Source organism: Pantherophis guttatus, chromosome 1, assembly GCF_059756535.1.
Source record: "Pantherophis guttatus breed Tessera chromosome 1, ASM5975653v1, whole genome shotgun sequence".
NCBI lineage: Eukaryota > Metazoa > Chordata > Lepidosauria > Squamata > Colubridae > Pantherophis > Pantherophis guttatus.
In genome coordinates, this window is record NC_142063.1 from 128151858 (window position 1) to 128176010 (window position 24153).

The 24153-nt window shown below is 36.1% G+C and overlaps 1 protein-coding gene across 8 annotated transcripts in view; it reads left to right on the plus strand.

The window, feature by feature from the left end:
* Window positions 1–24153, plus strand: part of KALRN (kalirin RhoGEF kinase) — a 589612-nt gene that overhangs the window by 299524 nt on the left and 265935 nt on the right. For all 8 annotated transcript variants that reach the window (XM_034423023.3, XM_034422995.3, XM_034423032.3 and 5 more), the window contains one exon: window positions 3956–4070. In XM_034423023.3, the coding sequence (XP_034278914.2) occupies window positions 3956–4070 (115 nt within the window). The remainder of the gene's footprint in view (window positions 1–3955; window positions 4071–24153) is intronic.

The window sequence follows — 24153 nt, forward strand, 5'->3', positions numbered from 1 at the left end:
CCCGAAGTGGTGCGAACTGGCTGAATCCCACCACTGATATGCATTATCTTTTAGTTTTTACAGTTCTTACAGTCCACACATTAACATGGAAATAAGATTAAATGAATTTAGGAAAGAATAGAAGTAAAAATACAGCAGAAATTGACTCACTCTATTCTTAGTGGAGGATCTTATCCCATGCTATTGAGCCAAGAAGGTTTAAGTGTGATGTGGTCAGCATGCTGAGCAGAATGAAGAAAGTTCAGGCCTTTTTAGTACTTGGATGGGGGAGATTAGAAAATACCAGGGCTGCAAGTTAGACTGGAATTCAAAAAGAATTGTGGAAAAGTAAAAGGGGAAAAACTCCTTCATGGTTGCCAACACATGGACATATCCATGTAGTTATCAAGAATTCAGTTTGATTTGGAATCTTCCTATGCCTAAAGGTGTTTTTTTTTTTTTAATTTGATTTATATGCCGCCCTTCTCCGGAGACTCAGGGCGGCTTACAATGCATTAAGCAATAGCCTTCATACTTTTGTATATTTATACAAAGTCAGCTTATTGCCCCCACAAACTGGGTCCTCATTTAACCTACCTTAGAAAGGATGGAAGGCTGAGTCAACCTTGAGCCTTGGAGAGATTCGAACCAGCAGTAAATTGCAGGCAGCTGTGTTAATAACAGGGTGCTTTAAACCGCTGTAGTACCAAGGCTCTTTTCAGAGCCTTTTGAGCCTTCAGTTTTTTCAGGAGGAAACTGGACTTTCTTGTTTTCTTTTGAAGACATTTCGCTTCTCATCCAAGAAGCTTCTTCAGCTCTGACAGGATAGTGGGTAATAGAAGGACATCTTGTAATCTGCATCCTTTTAGAGGGTCGTTGAAGCACTTGGAAGTTTATCTGTGTCCTCAGGGTCACCTGAGTAGTGCTCCTGGTTCCTGTAGTCTACAGTTTTTCTCTGGAAATTCATTCCCACTCCCACACCATTCAAAGCATGTTCATCCCAAATTGTATAGCTAAAAGTCTGTAGAAATTCTCAGTTATTCAGGTCAAGATTGTCCCAAATGTGCTTTTTCAGGAGGCAACTGGATTTTCTCGTTTTTTCTTTTGAAGAAAATTCCCCACTATTCTGTCAGAGCTGAAGAAGCTTCTTGGATGAGAAGCGAAACATCTTCAAAAGAAAAAACAAGAAAGTCCAGTTGCCTCCTGAAAAAGTACCTTTGGGACCACCATGACCTGGATGACTGAGAATCTCTAGTCTACCAACTGTTAGAATCTTCCTATGCATCTTCCTATGTATTTGGAATCTTCCTATGTATAGAGTATGGGCCTTGCATCATTAACATAATATTTTTCCAACTTTTTTTTCAGGAATTAAATAGAAAGCAGTAGTATTGTCCTTTAATAATTATAGGTAATAGAGTAGCATGTTTGCTTCTTTTCTCCTATTAGTAATTGATGCACAACAGGGGTGGGTTCTACTTACCTTTACTACTGGTTCGCAATGGGGCAGTGCGCGGGGTGATGACGTCGGGGTCGGTGGGTGGAGCCTCCTGCCGGTTTTACTACTGGTTCTATAGAACCGGTGTGAACCGGGGGCAACCCATCACTGATGCACAACCACATTACACCTAGGAAAATACTTCAACATTTCTTTTGAATGTTATTTACTTAAATTGGATTACGTGAGACATCTTCTTGCCTAAGGCAGTTCAACAAGTGGTTCTTTCCACTTTCACACAACTCACTGTGGATTAAGTAAACCAATTTATTATTAATTTATTTTAGCACACAAGAGAGAAAATCTCAGATGCATCGTGCTACTGTTGGGGCAGAAAAGAATATATAGTACAGGTAGTCCTCGACTTACAACTATCTGTTTAGTTACCATTTGAAGTTACAAAGGCACTGAAAAAAGTGACTTATGACCGTTTTTCACACTTATGATGTTGAAGCATCCTCATGGTCACCTGATCAAAATTCAGACACTTGGCAACTGATCCAGATTTATGATGGTTGCAGTGTCCCAGGGTCATGTGATCATTGTTTGTGACCTTCTGACAAGCAAAGTCAATGGAGGAGCCAGATTCACTTAACCACTATGTTACTCAGCACAGAAATTTTGGGCTCAATTGTGGTTGTATGTCGAGGACAATGGCAGACAATGAATAAGGGATAGCTGCTGTGTAAATTGGTTTTCCGCAGGTTCCTGGGATTTTTATTAGCATTGGACAAATTCTCTACTTTTAATTTTGCAATAATTTTGCAATTATGTTGTCTAAACGGCTAGAAATGAATGGCAAATCACTGCCATTTTGGGTGTGTGTGTGTAAAAGTTATGTTTTAAAGAGAACATAAAAACTAACACAAACTAATACAAATTAAAGAAAACAAAGAAAGCAAGAGAAGAAGCGCAGAAAAAAGATAAGAAATAGAAAGAAGCTTCTGATTTCCTTTGCAGCAAATACAAATGTGATTATAAAGTTATCTCTTACTCTATGATTACAAAAAAACCCCTCACCTTTTTCTATTATCCAATCTTTTTCTAATCACCAAAACCACAAGTCATAAGTGCATCTTTTTCTGTTTCATTCAAAATGTCTATAAAGGCCCGTCAATCATAAATGTAGATTTTATATCTTCTCTAATCAGAGAAGTTAATTTAGACATCTCTGCAGGTTTCATCACCTTCAGAACCATTCTTCCATTGTGCATTATATCAAATTTTGTGATATTTGAATATATAATTTATTCTCACTGCAGTTAATAAAGTTCCATGGCTTTTTTCTTTGCCTGTTCATTAGTCCCAAAATAAAACCCTCTGGTTTTATTCTGAATTCATGTATCAGGAATTCAATGGTTGAGGTTTATAATAGAAGCGCAGACACAAAAGAGGTTTTCCCAGTATGGAAATTCCCAGGATTCACCTCTATCTATAAATATTAAACAGAAACAGAACTTTATGAATAGTTCTGTCTTCCAGACCACTTGGTATTTTTGAAAAGTATTTTTCCCCAGATTGAGTTTTCATGTGATTTTTCAACAAATCATGGTCGCCACGATATAAAAAAGATGTTGGGACGCAGAGAAGAGCAACAAAGATGATTAGGGGACTGGAGGCTAAAACACGAAGAACGGCTTCAGGAACTGGGTATGTCTAGTTTAATGAAAAGAAGGACTAAGAGAGACATGATAGCAGTGTTCCAATATCCCAGGAGCTGCCACAAAGAAGAGGGAGTCAAGCTGTTCTCCAAAGCACCTGAGGGCAGAACAAGAAGCAATGGGTGGAAACTAATCAAGGAGAGAAGCAACTTAGAATTAAGGAGAAATTTCCTGACAGTTAGAACAATTAATCAGTGGAACAACTTGCCTCCAGCAGTTGTGAATGCTCCAACACTGGAAATTTTTAAGAAAATGTTGAATAACCATTTGTCTGAAGTGGTGTAGGTTTTCCTGCCTAAGCAGGAGGTTGGACTAGAAGACCTCTAAGGTCCCTTCCAGCTCTGTTATTCTATTCTATCATAGGGAAAAGTCAATCTCAGTTTTGCTAGAATAATCCTTGCTTGTAGATTTAGTAGCATCAGTTGTTATTTAATAATCAAATATATTAAGAAAATGCCCAATTGTCCGTCCATCCATCCATCCATCCATCTCAAGAGTTTGAAATTTGTACTTGCTAAACAATGCTGTTAGTGGGTACTCCAAAACTTTTGAAAAATCCATATGTTTGAAAATACAGAATAATCACCATTTTTATTGCTGACTTTTTTTTTAACATAAAAAACACCTTTAACACTTCCAGTTGAAGTGATAGTAGTGTACAATATAGTGAGAGAACTGCCCTAATCACTCAAGTGGTAAAAACTGAGAGGAGATTTTTACAAAGAAGCTGCAGTTTGGTCATTTCCGTCTTCCTTTGGCTGACATGATGTAATGTGTTTCCTGATTAATTTTCAAGCAATTGTTTGTTTTGTTACAGGCGGCCGTGATAAACGAGGAGGTCCCATCCTGACATTTCCAGCACGCAGCAATCATGACAGAATAAGGCAGGAAGATCTTCGGAAACTTGTGACTTACTTGGCTAGCGTACCAAGGTAAAAGTTCAAAACAAAGGCCTTGACGTATTCTTTGGTACATATTGGTGTGGAAAACCTTTGGTACATATTGGTGTGGAAAAAAGAAATGTTCCTTTTGTGCTCGCTCCCCTCACATCTTATTCAGCCAAATCAGAGTGGAATGAGGTGAAGGGACATAGCACATGGCAGACAATGAATAGGGAAAGATTTCTGTGTAAATTGGTTCTCAGCAGAGTCCATGGAATTCTTTTATTAGTATTGGACAGACTCTCTATTTTTCATTTTGCAGGTACATTATGCAAATGGTTGGAAATGAATGGCAAATCACCATGCCATTTGTGATATGAAATGGCCCTATAATGGGAACTGAATCATGGTAGTTTTGCTGTCACTTAACCATCACTGATGTCTTCTTGAAAGGATTAATGTCCTGAGAACCAAAGCTCATTATAATATATATTACAATTGTTATCGTAAGGAGTTATATCTAATATGTGTTATATAAAGGTAAAGGTTCCCCTTGCACATATGTGCTAGTCGTTCCCGACTCTAGGGGGCTGTGCTTATTTCCGTTTCAAAGCTGAAGAGCCAGCACTGTCCGAAGACATCTCCATGGTCATGTGGCTGGCATGACTAAACGCCAAAGGTGCACAGAAAGCTGTTACTATCCCACCAAAGGTGGCCCCTATTTTTCTACTTGCATTTTTACGTGCTTTTAAACTGCTAGGTTGGCAGAAGCTGGGACAAGTGATGGGGGATCACCCCATTACGCGGCATTAGGGATTCGAACCACTGAACTGCCGACCTTTCGATCGACAAGCTCAGCGTCTTAGCCACTGAGCCACCGCATCCCCGTGTTATATATAATTCACATTAATTTGGGTTTCCTGGTAAAATAATAAATCAATAACCCATGTGCCTATCCCCTCATCAGCACCGTCTCAACTGAAAAACAGGAACCACCTTGTCTGAATACGGCTTTATTATGGTCTAACCTGTATTGTGCTGCCTGGTTTGTTTTATGTATGAAGGATAGTGAAGGAAAGATGAGAAAATAGATTGTGATGGGAAAGTTTTTGAACTCTCTGTCAGTGTAAAATAAAAATCTGCCTTGAACAAAAGCTCCAAATTTGCTACATTTATCAATAAATGCACAATGGCATATTTGAGACCAACCCAAGCATATTTGTATGTTAAAAAAAATTGTGGATTTTAGTTTCTTTCAAGCGTTACTTTGTTATTTCTTGTAATACTTATTACCCTATAATGAAATTCTCAGAGCAACCTTTATAAAGTGTTATTTAAAAACCATACAATCTAATAGTTCAACAAGACAAAACCATTCTAAAACAATCATGATACTAAGACTTTGCAGCCAAACAATAAGGTTTTTAATTTAATACTTGAAAGAGAATCATAATAATGTAGGAATATTTATTATTTTGAAATCAAGTACAGGAAAAAAAGCAAATGGAGGATATCTTCAAAAACGATCATATAATATTTATTGTTTATGGACAGAATGCTCCAAATTCTATATTTGTTGGTTAGCTGTGCTTCAAAATTCATCATCTACTTGTCTTTCAGATTACTTAGGACTATTAAAATAAATTTAAAAATTGACATACACATTTTATTGGCTACAATTTTCAATTTGTGTTTTCTTTTTTGCTACTTGTGGGAGAAAAAGTGATAGTGCAAAAAGGAATGTGATTATCCAATTGCCTCTGAAGTATGTGTGTGTTGCACTGGGATTTACCCACTGCACATGGATCGATAAACTGTAAGAAAAATTTTTTTTTAAATTATTATTTATTACAACCTAAATTCAGCAGCATAAAATATTGTACAGGTAAGATATCCAGGTAATAAATACATAGATACATATGTGTGTGTGTGTGTGTGTGTGAATGAATGAATGAATGAATGAATGAATGAATGAATGAATGAATGGGGTAAAAGATAGGAGTTGAGCTCAATAATTGAAAATAATAAAATAAAAAATTTACAGTACAGTAAATTACAAACACACCATGAGTTTTCTGAAAGCAATAGCTATGAAATTCAAAATTTAGTCACTTCCCTGCAAACTTTCACCAAACATACAGTATAATGGTATGTATGAACAGATGCTGCCGAGGATATTGTCAGATAAGGGGCAGCATTGCCCATGGGTGGTTGATGGGTGGGGCAAGAGACTCAGAAGAGACACCCCCCCTACTTTTGGGGACTATGAAGGTGAAGAATTGTACTTTCAGATTTAAAAATATTTTGTTAACATATCTTTACAATAAAGTAAAATGAGTTCATCAGGTCATATTTCCTGCCTGATTTATCTGATAAGGCTGATATGCAGGTGGTTCTTGGTTTGCAACCACTAGTTCAGCAACCAGTCAAAGTTATAAAGGTGCTGAATGAATGGTAGTTATGACTGGTCCCTGAATTTCCAGCTGTTGCAGCACTCCCACAGTCATATGATTGTGATTTGGGTGTTTGGCAAATGACTTGCTCTTATGGCGGTTGCAGCAGCTCACAGTCACATGACTGCCATTTGCGACCTTCTCTGCTGGCTTAAATGGGAAAGCCGGCAGGGAAGGTCACAAATTGCTTCTATAAGTTATTCCCAATACTTTTTCTCCCTAGGAATTCCACTATGGAGTATAGGATCCCTGGCACCTGCCATGCTTCATGGCATGCCTCTGCCCACAGAATCCCCAATCTGCCCTGAGTGCCCAACTTGATGGTGATGGTGATGATGATGATGATGATGATGATATCCATTCAGTCATGTCTGATTCTTGGTGATTCCATGGGCCAAGTCTTTCCACATCTTCTGATCTTGCACTACTTCTTTGAGTTGTTCTATGCTCTGGCTGGTGTCAGCTTTGAAGGCATCCAGCCACTGTGTTATTTGGTGGCTGAATTTCCTTTTGCCACGAACTCTACCCAACATAATTGCTTTCCCCAGGGAATTCCCCTGCATGACAGGGCCAAAGTACCATAAGTGAGACACAACTTTGTGATTGGCCTTCTAGTGACATGTCTGATGTTATGTGCTCTAGTATTTGCTTGTTGGTCACCTTTGCTGTCCAAAGAAGCCTTCTCCACCACCACGGCTCATACAAGTCAATTTTCTTCATGTCTTGTTTGTTTGATTGAGATCCAACTTTCACAACAATAGGTAGCCACAGTAGAGCAAACTAATTTATATTTGGTTGTCAGGCTAATGCCTTTGCTAAGTGCTCAACTTAGGTAGATATATTTGGTACACAACTGGAGACTCAACCCAACCATTTTCTCATGCAAGCAGACAGTTGTCTATGGAGACTCTCAGTCATCCATGGTTGTCCCAAAGGTGCTTTTTTCAAGAGGCAACTGGACTTTCTGGTTTTTCTTTGAAGACATTTCACTTCTCATCCAAGAAGCGAAACATCTTCAAAGAAAAAAACAGAAAGTCCAGTTGCCTCTTGAAAAAAGTACCTTTGGGAGAAGCAATTACAGAGAGAGTCTCCTGGCAGAAAGGAAAAGCTCTGGCAGATGGAGAAGTGTTATAATTGATGTATAAGTCCTTCTTTTTTTGCCAGTCCTGGCAAAAAAAAAAAAATTCTCCCAAATTTATCTGGGGAAAATTAAAAGGGACTCTTTACTTCTGAACAGTTAGAATTCCAGAGATACTGAGAGAAATACAAAAGCAGAAGGCAGAAATACAGCAATGCAAATTTGCTTTGAAAGATAGCAGCAAAATGCAACTGTCAGTCTCTGCTTAAAACTGCCCTGAGGGCTGCCAGGAAAATGATTTTAGCAAAAGGAGTCAGCAGGCAAAGTTCAATAAGACGTGTGGGACCCTTACAAATCCTTCTACAGAAACATGCCTTTGAAGTTTGGCCTGCATTGCTGACAGCTAGCCAGGGAAAAACCACAGTGGACTAAACTCAATTCAACCTCCGTGGAGGTTCTCTCTACTCTTTCCAGTTCTCTCTGCTGTGCTTCTCTAAATGCTCATGCTTTGTTTCATAAGTGGTCTGGAAGACAGAAATATTAATAAAGTTCTGTTTCTCTTTAATATTTATAGATAGAGGTGAATCCCTTCCAACTTCCATACTGGGAAAACCTCTTTTGTGTCTGCGCTTCTATTATAAACCTCAATCATTGAAAACTTTCCAAAATAAAGAGGAAACATTGTTGTCCTAGTTTCTGTTGCAATAGAAAACAGTGCCTATCTATTCAGTCCTTTCATGATGTGGAAAGGGGTTGAAATGGAATAGCAATGAAGGCTTTAAGTGGACACAGGAAACAGGTTTTGGGGCACTGAGATGTATATTACATATGGCAGCTGTTCTTCAGATTGAGTTTCCTTAAGGTTTTGTTTTTGCCTTGTGTTTTCATTTGACTTGTAATAACACCCAGCTTGGCCTCTCAGCATCCTTTATTCCTCCTGACTTTAGACTGGGAGGGTAGTAGGTCAAACTTCCACAAATAAATATCAAATAGCCATGAATCTCATGCTTGATAAGGTAGCGGTAAAACTGCCCCTTTAGGTTACTGTAGCTTGCAAAGATTGTAGGCTTAGAAATTTAAGATCTAGGGTTGTTTTTTTAACATAGGTGATCATCACAGAGACTTGTCCAAGACTAACCATTTAATATGTTACTTAATTTTCTCTTAAGGATGCTTTGGCACATATATATATATATATATATATATCAGTGGTGGGTTTCAAAATTTTTTGCTACCAGTTCTGTGGGTGTGGCTTTGTGGGCATGGCATGGCTTTGTGGGTGTGGCAGGGGAAGGATACTGTAAAATCTCCATTCCCTCTCCAATCCAGGAGAAGGTTACTGCAAAATCCCTATTTCCTCCCAATCAGCTGGGACTCGGGAGGCAGAGAATAGATGGGGGCGGAGCCAATCAGAGGTGGTATTTACTGGTTCTCCTAACTCAAAATTTCCGCTACCAGTTCTCCAGAAATGGTCAGAACCTGCTGAAACCCACCTCTATATGTGTGTATGTGTGTGTACACACACACACACACACACATATATACACATACACACACACACAGAGAGAGAGAGAGAGAGTGATACACATACATACACAGATATATATATAGATAGATAGATAGATAGATATTATATCTATCTATAATATAATATATAAATCTGTCATTGAGCTGTGGCTAGATCCACTAATGGGAATCTGGCTCCTAATAAACTCTTCAAAACTCAAGTGTGGCTTCTTGTCCTGGAAAAAGCTCTCCAACTATCTTCTGAAATGCCCAAACCTGCCTTTTTTTACAAGGTACATAAAGAGTATCAATAGTACTAAAGTGTAATTCCTAATGATTATTTTCCTCTCTATTTAAGAATGTAAGTGGGGTTTGGCTTTGTTTGCTTTTTGTTTACATTTGCATCTTGACACTTAAAAAGATGTGATTCCTCAAATAACCTGTGAATACTTACATTCTTTGTACGAACAAAAGAGGCTTTTGGAAAAAAGGGAGAAGGAGGAGAACAAATCACTTCAAACCCGCTATAGAACATTTGAATTCCTTTGTGGATAAGCTTAAATCTTTGGAGAGGTGGTCTGCCTAGTGAATTTTAATTTTCTTTTCATAACCTCTCAAAAATATTTCTTTCTTTCCTTTTCCAATTACCTTTTCACCGTTTCTATCCATCCAAATTTTTCCAGATTCCATTTTTCCCCCTTCCTTCTGCAGCATCCCACTTTTTTTTACTAACTTTCCATCCTCTTTTTTTCTTCATTTTTGATATTACTAGTGGAAGAAAGGAGGGGGAAGTGTGTATTTGAGGATTTCACCATATAAGTAAAAGAAAAGTTGGTATGTGTAATTAAAACAGTTGAGATTGTGAATCAGCAACTTGAAAAATTTAAGCAGGAAACTAAGGAATTGGTGAAATCCAAGTTTGACTTTTTGCAGCAAAAAATTTTAAAAGTGTCAGAATTCATGATTCGGTTGGATACAAATACTAATTTACTAGAGTCAAAAATGGATGAAATTCAAGATAAATTGGACAATAGAATTCAAAAAATTGAAAATGATTTGTTAAATATTCAGGATTATAGTTCAGAAGAAAAATTTAAAATGGATGCTGACCAAAAGTCTGGTAATGTAGAAAATCTGCAACAGAGGATTGAAAAAGAGGTTCTAAAGATACAATATAATTTCACAGAATATGCAATAAGACTTAGAGGTTTGCAGGAAAATAACAGAGATGACTTAAGGAAAATATCTTCTGAATTTCTAGCTGGGATTTTAAAGATTCAACCTGAGGAAGTGTTTTGTAGGATTGACAGAGCTTATCGAATAAACTCTTGGACTGCCAAGCAAAGGCAATTGCCTAGAGATGTGGTAATCTATTTTTCAGATAAAGAAATTAGGAATAAAATTGTGCAAAATTCCTTCAATTCTAATTTGCAATTGTATGGAAGAAAGATTTGGATTTACAAGGAACTCCCACCTAAGATATTAATGGAAAGGAAGAAATTTGGCTTTCTGGTGTCTGAGTTAAAAAGGAGAAATATTCAATTCCGGTGGGACGTCCCAGTTGGTATTATATTGAGATATCAAGGAGAAAGATACCAGTTAAATACTGTTGAAAGAGCGGAAGAATTTTATCAAAATAGGTTGAAAATGAATTTAACGTCTTCAGATATAATACAGGATAAGCAGAAGGAGCTGGAACTAAAGACAGAGACTGTACCAGATAAATTGCCTTTGGATTTATCGGATACCCCAGCTGGATTATCTACAAATTTGAGAGAAGTGCCATTTGATTTTAATGTGATGACTTATCAAGACAAGGACAAGCATGGAAACCAATTAGAGGATATACAAGGGATAAAAAAGAAATGCGAGACACAAAAAATTAGGATGGAAGTCAAACCCACAAAAAGAAAACAAAAAAAGAAATAGGTTGTACAAAAATAGAAATTTCTAACCCAAGCAACAGTGAAGCCAGTGATTTTAAAATATGAATGATTATGTGAAAACATAGAGGAGGCGACATATTGGTCAATATCATCCTGAGGATAGTGGCAGATCTCTGCATTGCCGTAATTTTGGGACATGGAAAGAGCCTCAAATTGATGGTTTTGAATTATCTACTTTGAAACTTCTTTTTGTGTTGATAAATATATTATAATTATCTTGAATTATAAGGCAAGAGAATCACATTGGGACATGCAGAAGATCGGGTTGTTACCCAATACGATGATGGAAATTAATAATCCTGATGAAACCCACAATTATTATTATATGGAATATAATTATAATGTCACTCGGGTGGTTGTTTTTACTTTTATATATATAAGAAGATGTTTACTACTGATGGGGGCAGATATGATTGGAGATCTTGAATAAACTGTTGCATCAGCAAGCTATGTTACCCTATTATGGATGTTGGTTTTAACAATCCAGTGGAAAGACTTCAAGAAGATATTATATGGACTATAAATTTAAAGTTATTCTCTTTTCTTTTTTTATTTAGATATAATGGAATATATATATATATATATATTTAAGTAGTGTGGGCAGTGAATTAAAGATATCAAGAATTGTTGTGTATGGTAAATTTGTAAGACAGTGGGTGAATAAGCTAGCTACAGACTGATTAGTTTAAGAAAAGGGATTTTTAAGTGATACGTTTAGGGGAGTGGAGGAAATGGATAGAGTGGAATAAATGTTAAATTAGATTTTATGGGGAGCCCGCTTTGAAATGTTATTAAAGTAGGACTTATCGTATAGTTTTAAAGTGGAAGGTGGTTTTGAATTGTTGCAATAATGTATAGATATAAAACACTATTATGCTAAATTAGAAGTTATTTTATAATAGTTATAGTATAATGTGTTTGTTTTTTTTTTTTGTTTTTTTTCTCTTCTTCTTTTCTGAAATGTATGGATAAAGGGGGATTTATAATACTTTTAGTAAGTAAAGGTCAGTATTTTGAGGAGGGAGTAAGTAATCTGTTATGAATTAGGGTTTTTTTTTGTTACGAAGAAGTCACAGGGGGGAAAGGGTGGGGAGGGGGGGTTAGGGAGGGGGGGAGGGGGGGGAAAAAGGGGGAAAAATTTGTATTTGAAAACCTTTTCAATAAAAAAAAAAAATAAAAAAAAAAAAACAGTTGATATTTGTAAAATATGGGATATTTTATTTTAAAATATTTTCAAATCCTTTTTTTTTTCATCCTAGACTACCTTTTTAGTCTAGAGTAGTCTTTGCAAGGGTGTATACAAATACAAATGTATTCACACACAAAGATGATACATGCAAACATTCACCTGGAAAAAGAAACTCCAAAATTGGTTTTACCTGGTGTTGGCCAGCCTAGGTTGACCCCATGTAAAAGCTGAAATTTAGTCCAGATTTTTTTCATGTTTATACATTGAATTTAATGGCATTCCATTAAATCTGGAATCAACTTTTCAGGTTAAAAAACAAACAATATAACCCAGTTTGGCAGGATTACTGATATAATCTTTATATACATTACAGTGCATTGTTGAATACTTAGATGCACCTAATGGTTTTGATGGCAGTAGAAATTCCTATCTTCAGATAGCCAATGGAAAATAGAAAGGAAAAATAACTTACTTCAGTGTTTGTTTGTGTGTGCGTGCGTGCATGCACAGATGCAGACGTAAACACATACACACACAAACAAACACATATTGCTCTGTCTACTCAAATATTTCGTAAACTGAAAATGTTTGCTCTATTTCTTGAGGACTTTAATAGAACACTCCTTTATATATTTAATCAGAACTAAATCTAATAGTTTAGTATGGCTTATTCTGAAGTAAGTAGGCTTCCGAAGGTCTGAGCTTGCATTATCTTCATCAGAGACATCATCACTGTAAAGGAACTAAAACAAAGTTTTAAAAAGGTATTGCTGATGTCTAAATTATTTCTGTTTTTTACAATTAAAAGCTAAATTAAAATATTGTTTCCAATTTATTGGTTGACTAGATTGTTTAATTCCCCTCTTCAATTTATATAGGAGACTTCGAAGTGGAATTTACTGCTTAATTTGGGGCATCCTGTTTATTTATTAATCGGTTAAATTTTTTGGCTTATATGGAAAATGTTAATTTGGTTTATGAGGTTTAATTATATATTTAGATGAATATATATCATTAGTCTTTTGCAAATTAATTACAAAAATTGTTTGTATGGAAAGTATTTCATTCTTGTTTTGAGTTGGTTTGATTTATGCTTTTTAATAAACAAGCTAGTCCAATACATTAATTTTTATGAGGATTCTGCACCACGCAGCACTTGAAAATATCCTCTCTAATAATTGAGATGTTTTAGCATCATTGAATTTATTGGCATTTGCAGTGTGATTCACTGATTGTCTTATATAAAGCAATTTATATAAAGAAAAACTATTGTACAATTAGGATGGAATTTGAAATGGTATATAGTTGACTGACTAAAGTTATGGTTTGATCCAATAGGAGAAGTGTCAGAACATGATAGAATGGAATCCCCAACCATTTTGGCCAATGGGAACATTTGAAATTTTGAGAGCAACAAAATGATGCTAGAGATGCCCTCCATGAAATCTTGCCCATTCATAAATTGATGGCTGTGGTTACATGGCCAGTCAAAATAGAACATTGAGTATGAATGAAAGAATTGCAAGGCTGATATCAAATTGGAAACTCCAGTGATAATGTAACAAATAGTTTACATCTAATATTTAAGAAGATTCTTATTAGTTAGGATCATTGATCCATTTCTTCCAGTAAGCTAACTATGAATATAAATGGTATACTGATGTATGTTATGCATACATGTAGTCCTCAACTTTTGACCATTTGTTTAATGGTGGTTCAAAGCTATGATAGCCTTGGAAAAAAATATTTATGACCTGAAAAAAAGTTACTATCACATTTACAACCATCATACCACTCCCATGATCATGTGATCACAATTTGGATGCTTATCAACAGATTTATGATTGGTTGCAGTGTCCTGTGTTTATGTGATCACAATTTTGCTACCTTTTTGCCAATTTCTGGCAAAAAATATCCATTGGGAAAGTTAGATTTGCTTTCAAATTCACTTAACAATAATTGAAAACATTATCATAAAATTGGGTCTGTAATTGACTTTCAATTGCAAAGACTTACAATGGAAATTCTGATGTTAATTGTGGTCATATGTTGAGGACTACCCATTTTTTTGTAACATTCTTAGATATAAAGATTATTGCCAGTGAACATAAGCATATGAAGCATTTTCTAAATAAATGAGTATTCTGATAATTATCATTTATTATCAAATGCTACCTGTCCTCTTCTAGCTAAAGAAGCGGAGCATTCAGGTTAAGATCTTATGTATGTATAGTATATTCTCTACTGAAAGTCTAGGAAGAGCGTATAGAAGAGCAGCAAAGATGATTAGGGGACTGGAGGCTAAAACAGATGAACAGTTGCAGGAATTGGGTATGTCTACTCTAATGAAAAGAAGGACTAGTAGTGATCTGAAAGCAGTGTTCCGTTATCTAAGGGGCTGCCACAAAGACAAAGGGATCAGCCTATTCTTGCAAAGCACCTGATGGCAGAATAAGAAGCAATGGATGAAAACTAACCAAGGAGAGAACCAACCTAGAACTAAAGAGAAATTTCCTGACAGTCAATCAACCAACAGAGAACAATCAACCAGTGGAATGGCTTGCCTTTAGAAGTTGTGGATGCTCCAACACTGGAGATTTTTAAGAAGAGATTGGATTGTCTGAAATGGTATGGGGTCTTCTGATAGAAGACCGCCAAGATCCTTTCCAACTCTGTTATTCTGTTAAGGTTACAGACTATCCCAATTAAACAAGTATTGTTCATGGATGATAAATTTATAATTTGATGAAATATACTGTGATCCATAAAAGCTTATGTGACAATGAATTTGTTATTTTTTTTTATTTAACACAATTTTCCCCGTTTTTGCCAAAGTATCTCTATTCTTTCATGCATTTTTGTATTACATGTTCAGCAGGCCATTGATGACTCAGATACACAGAATGGATTTGCAGCATATCATGAGAATAATTTAATTATTTTTAGGTTGAAAGTGAAGGATTAAATGCCTCCCATTTATCAGTCAAAATCTACTAGCTGATTACTTTTTATATTTAGATGTTAGAGACTAATACTGAAGCAAATACACTGTGTCTTAGACATCCATTGCACATTATATATTTTATTTAATAGCATTTCCCTTTATATAAACTCATAGCTTGACATTAATTTACTATCCAAAAGGAAGCCTAATACATGAAATAATACATATTTTTAAAGTTAGTTTTAAATGTTTTTAACTATAATAACCAGTCACTATTTTTCTATATAACCTACTCACAGATATGTTGAAAAGATAAAAAATTGGGGAAATACAATCTGTGCCACTTTTAGTTCCTGATTGATATCAATACAAGAAAGAAGGAAAGAAGGCAGGAGGCAGGCAGGGAAGGAAGGAAGGAAGGAAGGAAGGAAGGAAGGAAGGAAGGAAGGAAGGAAGGAAAGAAAATATATTTTGAAGAACCATATATTCAGTCAGTCAAGTTTTTGTTGTTGTTCTGGACAAAGTTGAAGTTATGTTACATAAAGATAGACTAAAACTAGAACATGATTCTTAAGACAACTTTTCTGGTTATGCCAGTGTGACATACCTGTCTCCAGTTTATGGACTAACTTGACTGCATGATCTCTGGTAATCCAGTGAACTAAGCAGCAGCCATTTTCTTTTTCAGTGCTTTGTCTTTGGTTGGAAGGTGACAGGGATAATTAATACTCTAGTAAACTGTTTAGATGGCAAGGTTTATGGAGGGGGCGGAAGTTACTTTAAACCTTAGTCTCATTCAAGACAATGATGAATCTGCATACAGATAGGAGGTTGAACAACTAGCCTCGTGGTGCAACCAGAACAATCTGGAACTGAACACACTCAAAACCGTAGAAATGGTGGTGGACTTTAGGAAAAACCCTCCCATACTACCACCTCTTACAATACTAGACAACACAGTATCAACAGTAGAGACATTTACATTTCTGGGTTCTACCGTATTTCATGACCTAAAATGGACACCCAACCTCAAAAACGTCATCAAAAAAGTACAACAAATAATGTTTTTTCTGTGCCAACTCAGAAAGCTCAAACTGCCCAAAGAGCTGCTGATACAGTTTTACAGAGGAATTATTGAGTCTGTCATCTGCACCTCTATAACTGTCTGGTTTGGTTCTGCAACAAGACAGACACAGACTTCAGAGGATAATTAGAACTGCAGAAAAAACAATTACTACCAACCTGCCTTCCATTGAGGACCTGTATACTGCACAAGTCAAAAAGAAAGCTGTGAAAATATTTATAGACCCCTCGCATCCTGGACATGAACAGTTTCAACTCCTACCCTCAAAACGATGCTATAGAGCACTGCACACCAGAACAACTAGACACAAGAACAGTTTTTTCCCGAACGCCATCACTCTGCTAAACAAATAATTCCCTCAACACTGTCAAACTAGTTACTTAATCTGCATTACTATTAATCTTCTCATCATTCCTATCACCCATCTCCTCCCACTTATGACTGTATGACTGTAACCTTGTTGCTGGTATCCTTAAGATTTATATTGACTGTTTCCCTATGACTATCATTAAATGTTGTACCTTATGATTCTTGATGAATGTATCTTTTCTTTTATGTACTCCAAGAGTGTATGCACCAAGACAAATTCTTTGTGTGTCCAATCGCACTTGGCCAATAAAGAATTCTATTCTATTCTATTCTATTCTATTCTATTCTATTCTATTCTATTCTATTCTATTCTATTCTATTCTATTCTATTCTACCCTACCCTACCCTACCCTACCCTACCCTGCCCTACCCTGCCCTACCCTGCCCTACCCTATCATATTCTTAGTAAGTGCAAGAAACTCTTTTAACATTGATGTTCATATGACAACAAAACTTGTTGGTTCAATACAGTTGATTTTCCACTAAATTTATCCACCCCCTCAGTAAGCAAATGTTTATACATCTCTTGGTGTATAATGAAAACATATGATACTTTGGAAGTGTAAATGTTTCATATTTGTCTTCTTTTATTTATCCTCAGTGGAGAAAATGCCCTCGGATATTTTACTGATGGTGAGCTGAGGGTCATCTAAGATGGAGAAAATAATAATAGAAGATAGTAAAAATGAACTGATGAATTGTGGCTTACTTTTCAGTGACAATGTAACTGCACCAAAGCCCATTTAAAAAAATAAAATAAAATCAAGGGACTTACTTCAGGGACAGATACTTGATTTGGCAAAATATTCTAATCTAAAGTGCTGCCCTGGCTTAATTTCAAGCAATTTCTTGGTGATCGTAAAGTATAATATATGTAATAGATCTTTGTAAAAAAAAAAAAAAAGGTGCAAATTTTGTTGATTGGATGCACATGGAAGGATGCATATAAAAAAGCCCAATGTTTTCAAAGTATCAAAAGAGATTTGTTATTAAACTGATAGCTAGATATCTGGTATCCTCTGTCATTTCATGATTTGGCAAGGCACATGTATAAAAATTAAGTGAATTAAAACTATTGCAGTGAATGCATTTTTTTATTTTAAATGATGTAATCTGATTTGCTTCCACATGTGAAAATAATTAAATGCCTTAATAGTTGATAGTTACAATGTTTAGTATAATATTTACTAAATTATTAGTGTGAGTTTTTAGCTAAAACTATTATTGGAAGCAAAATCAATTCTAAATGATGATCTCTCTCTCTCTCTCTCTGAAATAATTTCCTGACTATAGTAAAATGTTGACTTTATCATAAATAAAGCAGACGTTTAAAGGCAATAGTGAAAAGCAGTGCTGTTTATTTCTATAACTGCTCCTTGCATTAGGCAAGTCTTGTGTCTTTTCAAATCAAATACAATGTTTCAGCAATATTTTGGCTTTCAAACCTCTGTTTTGCAGACAGACTTACCAAGAAAACCAGACTATGAGATTTATTAAGTTTGAATTAAATTGCCATTGGGGCATGTGTTTGGTTAGTAGATTACACAGGACTGGATTGTGTGGCAAGACCCTAATATAAACAACATCATTGAATGTTCTGAGTCTTCCCTTCTAAAACTAACTTTGTCATAATTATGCTAGAGTGGCCATGTCTGTTTTTCAATCAGACTGAGTGAGTAAGCCACAAAATGGTTATAGTTTAGTTTAAGCAGTGGTGGGATTCAGCCAGTTCGCGCCTATTTGGGAGAACCGGTTGTTAACTTTCTAAGCAGTTTGGAGAACCGGTTGTTGGAAAAAATCTTTTTTCCCCCCACTTTACAGGGCTAATCCTGTAAGGAAGGCAGGAAGGAAACATTCTGGTGTTGTTTCTAGCCTAATCTTTATTGCCCTCCTTACAGAAACTGCCTCTCTGGTTAACCCTTATTACATTGTAACAGCTAAGGTGAAGCACCCATCGACATGAGCGACATTGAGTTGGCCATGCCCACACGCCCACATGGTCACATGACCACCAAGCCACACCTACCCAGCTGGTCATTAGGACAGAGATCCGGTTGTTAAATTATTTGAATCCCACCACTGAGTTTAACTAAATGTGAAGTGAGAAGTCAAAAGAATTTTAACAGTGGGTGGATTCTGAGGCATTCAGATAATTTGTGAATAGCCAGGAAAATATCTGGTTTAGGATTGGGAGGGATAGCTATGTGACAACATCAGTTTAACATGGCAAATTCCATATTAGAGACAGGTAGTATTATAGCATAATAATGTCTTCTGTGATTCAATATATGATTGAAGTACTGTGCTATTCCATTTGTCCCCTGTAAAAAATAATACTATAGAAAATATTCATTTATAATAGAAAAGTCAAAATGTTTCTCCCACTGTCGGGACAGGACCAGATGGGATGGGATTGAACAGGGGGAGGGAGGGAGGGAGGGAGGCAGGGAGGGAGGGAGGGAGGGAGGAAGGAAGGAAGGAAGGAAGGAAGGAAGGAAGGAAGGAAGGAAGGAAGGAAGGAATTGGAGGGTTGAGAATTAATGAAAGATATTAATATTTTGGACACTTGCATAATGGATTATAAAAGTACATTATTCATCTATTTCCTCCCAAACCTAAGAGCCTGCTTTGTTTATATTGCAGTAGTATAGTGCAAAATCTACACAATGATATCAATTTGGGAAAGCTATAATGTTTGGGTATATTATAATAAAATATCTCATTCTCAGGAAAATAAAGAATGTAAAATGAGATTCCTTGAGATTGCAGAATGTGCTTTCAATATATTTTTAAAAGATCACTCTTCTCTCCAGAATCTGTCAAATTGAAATCATGGTGAATTTTTTGAAAGAAAGCCAAGAGAACAATCCTGATGGTATTTGTCCAGGAATGTCAAAAGTATGTATTACACTTATAAATATACCAAAATGTCCAGGGCAAAGCATAATTCAGTAAACGTTAAGATTATGCTGCATTATTCCACACTTGGAGGGAGGGCAGTTCATCCTGCTTTCACTGCAGGATTGTTTGAGAGCAATTAGTTGCAATGTTCAATTAATTATTCTAGTTTTAGATTTGAAGTTTCTCCCTGTATATCCAATTAATTAGAGTATTAGAATTTGTTACATTATTTATGTATTTTAACAAGTTTGTTGACTAGTAGGAAACTATGGAAATCAGACAGTTTTAATGCTCTTCTTTGGAACAAAAAAAATCTGGTAAATTTTGTTAAGCATTGTTAAGCATGAAGGCAGATACAACCAAGCACAAACTCCCTTTGTATGTTTACCAGCCTGCAAAATTTTCTACCTGATGAGTTTCTTCACCATTAAGGACTGTCTGTATATGCTGATAATATTTTTATAAGTCTCCAAAGACATTGATAAGTAAGAATTGTAGATCGTAAACATCTGCCAAGCAGGGAACAATTTTTTTTCTCCCTTAATATTACACACAGGGTTAGGGATGAAGGAGGGAAGATGACTTGATACCCAGAGTTAGGCATGCAGTTAACAAGGAGAAAACAGTTTGATCAACGCTGTGCAGAAGTTCACTCAGATCTAAGATGTGAGAGCATGCCATATTACTTCTTTGCCAAAGGTACTAAATGTCTTTAAATAACTCTACTGAGAAGATACACCCATTTTCATTAAAGCTGAACTTAATTTGTTCTGTGCAGACATTTGGGGCCTAATCAACAAATCCTGCCAATTATTTTAGCTTTCACATTAGTCACAGTTGAAATTATACTCAAATAAAAAATTAACATGCTCCCTTAGGCCTATTTGTGCATTCTTAATGTTTCTCACTGAAATATTTCCTTTTATAGTCTATTTGGGCAAGCTGTATCAACCAACAAAGCAAGAAAAATGGAAGCATCTAGAGTTCAGAGATATATAATTGCAACTGAGCTAAATTGTTGATGTCAGGCATGGTTGTCTGGTAGAAGCCATGATAACATCACATATATAAAGTGATGCCATTGTGCAAATGTAATTTGCATCAATTGCATCATGACATAAATGGTTACCATATGAAATTCACCTCATTTGCTCAATGATGTCATGATGCATGTAATGTTACTTGTCCCCTCATGTTCCACTGTAAATGTTCATAATGTCAATTAGTTAAATTAACAGTATCAAGAGTTAAAATTTGATCAGAAATATAAAGTCTTCAGCAAGAGAAAACTGAAATACTGAAATTAAAGGGAAAAGCTACTCTTTTTTTTTTGCTTTGTTCAGGCTGTATACAATATTCCTTTCTCCTCTTCCCTCTAGCATGAGGTTTCACTACTGTTCTTGAGCTAACTTCATAACTCTTAGCTCCTAGAATTTATGTATTTTTTTCTTTCCCCTTCTCCTCTCTCCTCTCCCCACTCCCCTCTCCCTTCTCTTTCTCCTCCTCCTCCTCCCCTTTATGGCTTTCTAGGGAAGGCTATTCCACAGGGTAGAGACTGCCATGGAAAAGGCACACTTCCTAGGTCCCACTATAAGGCAGTTTTCTTAGACCTAATTTGTCAGGAGTTCCCATCAATTCAGAACCCATCAATTTTCTCATACCTTCAGGCAGGACATTCTCTTGCGTTCTTTATGCTCCTCAACAGAGAGGAGACAGGCTCTTTCCCGTTCTACTCCAACCATATCCATTCTTCTAAGCCAGAACTGCTGATAAGTGCCCTAGCTAGAATATTCAGCCAGGCAGATGTTTTGGTGCCTGCAAAAGTATTGGTTAATGGAAATATCAAAATGGCAAGAGACATATGTATATCACAAGCTGCTTCTCATCTCTATGTCAGAGTTCCAATGAAATATTTCAGGTTGGTCTTCCTACACCAGAAGGGATGCAATGGAACAGGTCACTTGTCAGTGAGAGTTTGGCAAGAGTGGCAACGTGGCTTTGGGGTCTTGTCATCTGCTCTAATAGGAAGCCCCCAACAATCATGGAGAACAAGGGTTGTTTTAATAGCCCAAAATGTCCAGCCAGCTGGTGGCACAGTAGCTTTCCCCAAAGAAGGAGTTTGCATGTTTATTTGTTTGTTTGTTAAATTTATATGAGTTGATCATTGTCAGGTGATTCTCCCCATTTCCAAGGTGGAAGGGGAAAGACAATATATATGGATTCTGTTCTAGTTGAATATGAATTTGGTTAGAAAGAAGAAGTCATTAGCACCCAGGGTGGGTTAGGTGTCAGGAGAAGGGAAGCTTCTCTTACATACTAGTTACATAGCAATAGTATTTAATTGATTAGCAAGTTAAAATGCAAAATATTAATTAAAATCATCCAAAATTTATCCCGAAAAAAGAAAACCTCAGCTCACTTGACTTATATGGTAAAGCATTCTACCTATTTGTTTTGTGAAGTGGGACTGTAATATACAAACATTACAATGAGAAAAGAGTTGTGTCCACCTGACCTGGCCATGAATGAATCTAAGAAGTAGGTCAGTGTTCCAAATTCTTACAGTCAGCTCATGCCTCAAAAGATGTTCTGTCTCTTTGGGGAGACGGCAATAATGCTGAAAGACTATTTTGAGAGTCAAAAGTACATTGCTAAAAATGAATGAATAAAACTGAAAGGAGTCTCTTGGGAAAAAAATAATACAGGGAAGAAAGCACACATCCCGGGACAAAATCAGCAGCATTAAAATGGTGGATGGAATGAGGAAATGCGCTGAGAAATGAATCCCTGAATAGAAGGGAAGTTGGTTGGACACTGGAATCCCACTTAAAAGAATCTCCCTTTTTGTTTAGGCATATTTGTGGTTGTATATTAAAAGAATCAGTGTTGGGAAGACAGTTTTCCTGAGAAAAAGCAAATTCAGGAGGAAACCTAGCATCATTAAAGAATAAAAACAGCTTTATCAGACCTGCTATATTAAATGATGCAATAAAGAATCCAAAAAAGGCATTGAATTTTCAGTAAGGAGATTTACTTGCTTTATTGAATACTTCGTCGGCACGAAAATTAAACAGGGTAATTATTCAATTCTCCATTAATTTAATACCATTGACTTGATATTCTCATTCAAATGGTATTTCTCCCTTTTTACTTTTTGGGTATTATCTACTTTCTATTTAAAATTTCTAATAAATAGGTTGAAATGACTATTTACTTTTCTTGGATTATGGTGATATGAATTGTATCAGTAACATAGACATTTTTGTTTCCACTTAAACCTGTTCTTTGGTTAAATTCAGGGATGAAATCTACTTACCTTCCTTACTGATTTGGAAGTGCACACACATGTGCGTGCAGACCCTCTGGGCATGCACAAAACCTTCTGTGCATGTGCAGAGGGTAAAAAAAACCAGGAAGTAGCGACACCCGGGCGGGTGGGCGGAGCCTCGTGCCACCATCACTACTGGTTCTCCGAATCACCTATCACAATCACTACCGGATCACCCAATCTGGTCCGAATGGGGAGCATTTCACCCCTGTTTGAATTACATTATCATTGCATTATCATACCTGCATTGTTGGTGTGGTGTTCTTGAGGGTTTGGGGAGACATTAGTTGTAATCTCTTGGTTTCTTGTGCCGTAAATAAATTATTTGTAATAGTTAGAGTTGTATTGTCAATTATGCTCAGTTACATCCTCTGATATGCTCTCAGTTAACGCCATGTCCATCAGTGTCTTCCTCTGAAGGGCATACTAGTTCTAGCAGTTAATTTCCCAGCAAGTAGCAATTCTGCATTGATTTTGCTTCAGTCATGATCCTTTTTATTGCTGCCAAATGACTCAGTTGAAAAAGATACTAGATGAGAAAGGGATACTAAGGTAGTAGTCTCTAGAGAAATATATCAGCAGTGTATCACCCTTCCTAGAATTTATTTAAAATTCCAGACTTTTACTATCTGCATGATAAGTAGTGTCCACATGAGTACCATATTCGCCTCAAAAAAAAAAACATGAAATACATCTTTTGAACTGCATGGGGAGTTTCTATATCAACCATAGGTTGGGGTTAATTCATAATATTTATCCGATTTCCTATAAAAGATCAGTGTACTATATTTTTTTTTTATTTGGGATACTAACTTGGTTGAAATATCTATAATGATATTTTCAGATCCTAATGAGGTTAGTATCAATTAATTTGTTTATTTATTTAAAACATTTAAATGGAGACAGATTGGAGAGTCAGTTTGGTGTAGTGATCAAGGCATTAGGGTAGAAATCAGGAGACTATGAGTTAAGAGTTAAAGCTGTCTGGGTGACTTTGGGCCAGTCATTCTCTCTCAGCTCAATTCCCTTCACAAGGTGATTGTGGGGGAAAAAGGAGAAGGAAGGAATATTAGGTATATTTGCTGCCTTGGGTTATTTATAAAAATAATAAAGGTTAAATACTAAAATAAATAAAGAACTGTCTGTTTTAAAACCAAATGCTAGGTGTGTCTCAGCAAAAGAGTAAACCAATATACACAAAGAATAAAAAGAGAAACCAATAAAACCAAAAATACAAAAACTCTGTGCCACTGGACACAAATTCCTGGATATAGCCCACAACGATTATCTCACTGTGAAGAACTGATAAATACTTTCATGTTAATAAGTTAGATTG